Here is a 5,314-nt window from a genome sequence, read left to right as displayed (position 1 = left end):
TATATAAACACCGAAATTTTCACAAGAACAGAGACCTCCAACTCTGATATACTGTAATACTAGGACGGTGACTAATGCTTATATAATAGTCACTAGTATCCCGGTAATTGTTCCAAAAGCTGTAGCTGATATGCAGTCAGGTTCTTCCCCCCTTTTAGCTAAACAAATTTAAAATTTCATACTTAGTATAATAAAATTTGGGTCTTTTTAAAATTATGCTTCGGAAATGGACAACACACGAATCATTTAATTTCTTCATAAAATGCCTAATGTGCTTATCTTGTAAAATAACTTTTGTGTTTGTGTGTCTACATTTTTACAATAATTATTCAACCAGAAATTCTAAAAGAAATCTTAAAAATTTTCATTTTGCTTGCCTACAAATAGAACCATTTCCAGCTTAGTTTGGACTTTCAGTAAGACGTGGCATTCGCGGTGCTACGTTATAAGCGTCTGTCAAATGGCGAATAGATTTTCATTGGTTAAGAAATAAATAACATCAGGAACTTTAAATTGTTGTTGACAACGATAAGACGACTTAAGCTCCACCTCTTTGCCAGACGAGACAACATTATTGGTTTTTCGATACACTAATTGGCATTTGCCCGAATTTCTATCCCATGTATATTTCAACAGTGAAAGAAAGCTGTATAATTTTCAGAAGCAAATAAAATAACGTCGAGAATGCCACGCCTTACTGAAAGTCCAAACTAACCTGGAAATAGTTCTACTATCTGTATTTTTTGAAAAATATGATTCTTTAACGACGTTCGATCCTGATATTTAAAGTCTTAAACTTTTTTTGCCAAGTATATTTTTAGTTTCTATATACATAGCTTAATTAAAATTTAAATCAAAAAACGGGGGTCAATACGGTTCTTTTGGCGCTACAGTACATTTAATATGACCTTTTTGCACTGAAATTTGTGTCAATTAAAAATTATATTTTTGACGTTTTCCCTCCAATATTTTTATCCAATTAAAGCATGAAACAAAATGAACTTTAAGTTTGTTTAAAAAAAAAAGACACTTAAAAATTGTGACTAAGAAAAAGTTTTAAATTGCTTCGCATAATCAATTATTTGACCTTTCTGCTCTAATAAAAAGTGATTTTTCTGGCATTGAAAATTTAATAAGCAAGAAAATTATTTTAAAGTCTTAAACTTTTTCTGATTTTAAGCAAATAGACCAAATTTATATTGAATATTTAGAAAAGAACATCAAAAAAGGGGTATATGATGTAAATTTTCAGATATTACTAAAAAAAGTGTCAATTTTACGTAAAATTTGGCTAAATTTCCCCCCGGATTTTCAGAATATATTTACTATATTTGTCCCACTTTATTGATACTATTCTTAAGAAATAATTTAATAGATATTTCAGAACCAGCATAACACATTTAACTGCAAAAAAAAAAAAAAAAACAGCTTTTTGTGCAACCAGGAAGGAAAAATAGAAATCCAAAATTAACACTACTGTTATAGTTCAAAATGGAAAAACTGATCATTTTCGCCTAAAAATCCTTCCGCCACAAAATATAGTCCCTATCTTAATTCTACTTGAATGGAATTTAATCGCTGTTTTTTTTTTCATTGAATATAGTTAAATTTGCACTGTGGAATTCAGATTGAATGTTAGAACTTAAAAATGATGCAGAATTTTATAAATAAAGGACCTGACCAAATTACGCTCAAAATTTATTTGAACTAAAAACATTTGCTCAGTTGTCAATGAGCTAAGAAAAATATCTTAATACAAACAGTATAGATAGATACGTAAATAGATAGATACGTAAATACTAGTCTTGTGCTTACTTATGCTTTTTTTACAAGAACTAGATGTAAAGTATTTGACAAACCAACAAATCTTACGTAAAACGGTGATCTCCACAGGGTCTGATACCTCGTCATATGTGTACATGTATGCATAGTAAGAAGATGGGGAAGATAGTCCTCTACATCTGCATAACTTTCCATTGTAACGTGCAGTAACTTCGATTTCCACGTACGTCTCTGTTCCTATACTCGTTCCATACTGTGGAACCATGCTGTCACAGATCCAAATCATAATTATTTGTGGAAATCCCAGTGTTGTGAGATTACACTTTATGCTAATGTTCTCACCGCTCTCTACAGTTGTAGGAGACAATGGATAAATAAATGGTCGTGTCCAGGGTCAATCTTGCAAAAGTCAACATTTATTCACTAAATATCAGTGAAATACTATGTTTTTATTGAACGTGTTTTACACCGAATTTATCAAATAACAGCAATTAAATACAATTTTCAAAAACAATAAAAAGAAGAAAAATTTACAATTTGAAATAAGTTGCGATAAAAAGAAATATTTTTCAACTACTGGCGATTAATTTTTAATTGTATTGAAAAATAGCATCCTTACGATAAACACGTATCTCGTAGCGATACCGAGAGGCTTCGTCGTAGAATAAACTAGTAGAACTTGCTCTGCAATAGCAAACTTTTCTGTCGTGCTTCCATGTTGCAGTGAAATTCAAGTATGTTTTCAAGTAGTTGCTTGAAAATGTAACGTTTGTCATGATTTCTCCCCCACAATACCATGTCCATGTAATCGGCGGATTCCCCAGTGAAGGCAAAGAACATCCTAATTTCATTAAAGCGCCTTCATAAATAGACATAGAGGAAGAACCGTAAGACATTCCAGAGTAATGGTCTATATTTGGGATTGATGTTGGGATAGCTGCAATATAAATATTCCTGTCATTCAAACATTAAGAAAATGCACCCAAACCCTCAGAATAACAAGAAATAGTAGTCTGCAACATTTCTCTTGTTTTTTAACTTAAAGGTGCTTAGATACAGATTTGAAGTTAACATTTTCTCAAATTTTCTGTATAATATCACGACTTATATATTGCAATAGCATTTGGCACGAAATCGTAATAAAAATCTTATTTTACCCCGCTTGAAAAGCGTGAGGATATAATAGTAATCGTTATGTCCGTAGGTCCGTCCGTCTGTCTGTTACGCTTTGGGGTACCCATCTCTTATCCGCAACTCCTCTCATACCACTGAATGAAATTTGATGAAAGTTTCAAAGAATCTTTATTACATGTTGCCGTTGTGCATCTCCTATTTTACATTTGATCTAACACATATTTTGGGTTTTGCAAAACAAAACATTGACACTCCCATTATATTCATATGGGAGGCGGGGGTATCATTAGTGAGCTCATTGCTCACAGTACCTCTGGTTTCATATCGAAGTTCTTGAAACTTCGAATTTCTGGACGGTTTTAATTGACACATCCTTGCACTTTTGCATACAATGAAAATGAAAAATAAAAATTTTGAGAAAATATTAACTTCCAATCTGTGTCTGTGTGCCTTTAAAGAAATCTTACGTTTTATTCATAATTCGTCGTGTTTGCCGTTTAAAAGAAACACTTTAGCCGTGCTGTTAACACCTGAATTATGGATCGTACAATCTGTATTTTATTCAAAGAAACACGAATTCTTTATCCAATAGAGAATAAGGGGGCAGTTATAGATGAGTTTATCTGTTTCATATATGCCTAAGAAAAAAAAATGTTAACTAATGAAACAATTTGAGTCATGCATTAAAATCTTACTGATGCTCTTTTTGCTGAGTATCCTTAAGAAGTTGGTAAAATACTGGTAGAATTTCTCTAGATACTAAGCATTAGGGAATAACTATCGTCTAAATTGGTATTTGCGACCACCAAATACTAATTTAGAAGATAGTTATTCCCATTCTAATGCAATCTATGGATTTTGTTTGTTGTTTACGTCTTATTTTTTGGAGTTTTGTTACATGAAATACGTCACGGGGCTCTATTATGACGTCACAATGAAAAGCTTTCTGCCTCGTTAATGCTCTTTTACAGCTTCTAACATCAGTGCATTAGCCAATCAAAACGTGTTTTACAAAACAATTGCTTTAGAATTAAACTTTAAAATAAAACAATACTGAAAGTTAGAAAGCTCCTTGTAAACTACTTTTGAATCGTTGTTATCTCTTAAAATCAGTCGATGAAATTAACACTGTTTTTTTTTTTTTAAAAAATACTTTTAAAACGTCTCTTGCCAATTTTTTTTACTCGTATAATACATCACCAGAACTTCAAATTTAATCGTTTCCGCAGGACCCAAGGCAATTAATTAATAAAGATTCCTTGGCTTGTCTGTACTTGCCTTGACAAGACGTTTCAGCTTTTAAGGCCTCATGCCAAAGATCTGTTTCTTTCGAACGGGCTAGGTTTAACATTTGAAGACGAACAGGTTGTCACTTAATTTACTCAATTTCTGTTAGATGCAGCAGGGGAATGAACTTCATTTCGACTTAATATAAGCGTTTTCCTTCTAATTTCTTTTATATCATTTATCATACGTCAACGTTCTAACATTTAAATCAAACGAATATACAGAGCAGTAATAATTGCAGGTAAATGTTGCCCCTACTTTCCTTAGCACCTTGGTATATGATACCTCTATAAATCGGATAGATTGATATTTTTAACATGAAACCAATCAAGAAATGCTCAGAAATGAATATGAGGCCCATGGGTCTCTTGAATTGTATTTCATATAATAAATCCATAACCTCTCTAAAAAGGTAATGAAGAATACGTTCTGTGTAAAATTGAATGTTGGAAAGGTTGTTTTTTGCAAAAATAAATTTTAGCTATAAATAAAATTAGTTATGTAAATGATAATAGAATATTACCTACAATTAACCGACAAGTTTAAACATTTATTTAGCTGTTATCCATCCTAAAATGAAATAAAACTTACTGTCTGAATTTACAACAGCAAATATGCACAGGATCCAGTACACTTTGAAATCAGTCATTGTCTAAAAACACTTAAAAATTGTCTCGGAACGTGTATAAACTGATTTGTTTAATTTTTTCAAATAAAGGAAATTTGATTTGGTGAAATCTTTTATAATAGAGCAAAACTCGATTATCCATGACGTAACGTAATAGAATGTCTTAAAACACGCATTAAAAAAACTTGGTAAAATTTAAGTGTCATCTGGCAAGATGTATTAAAGAAGATTTTTTCGGATATATTGCCTACCAGTTGATGAAAGATACTTGAACAATTTTTGAATCGAAATGATTTTATAAAGCATATACTATCAAAGAAAGTATGTCATATGACCTATAAGTCACTTAGCGTTTGCATCCGTACCCAGTCTATCATACCTCCGGTTGCCATCTATTTGCCATACAGTCTTACAAAGGATTCTTTCAAATGCTATTAAAACTTTAAAAAATTTTAATTGCAATTTTGTGTACTGCGCCGCCTT

At 31.7% G+C, this 5,314-nt stretch overlaps 1 protein-coding gene across 1 annotated transcript; it reads right to left on the bottom strand.

Annotated features, from left to right (window-relative positions):
- Positions 1-1,872: 1,872 nt before the first annotated feature.
- On the bottom strand, positions 1,873-4,852 carry LOC134254731 (uncharacterized; the record flags this gene model as incomplete). The annotated part of the gene is made up of 3 exons (XM_062737266.1): positions 4,795-4,852; positions 2,402-2,719; positions 1,873-2,178 (listed from the first exon to the last, which is right to left on the bottom strand). Coding segments are annotated over exons 1-3 (682 nt in total), but the record flags the coding sequence as incomplete, so codon positions are not given.
- Between the last annotated feature and the right edge of the window lie 462 nt (positions 4,853-5,314).

The sequence above is a fragment of the Saccostrea cucullata genome, unplaced genomic scaffold, assembly GCF_032062105.1.
Source record: "Saccostrea cucullata isolate Sc308-1 unplaced genomic scaffold, CSIRO_AGI_Scuc_v1 ctg17707, whole genome shotgun sequence".
Lineage (NCBI taxonomy): Eukaryota > Metazoa > Mollusca > Bivalvia > Ostreida > Ostreidae > Saccostrea > Saccostrea cuccullata.
Note: the sequence above shows the minus strand (reverse complement) of the source record. Positions and strands in the feature narration are given on the sequence as shown.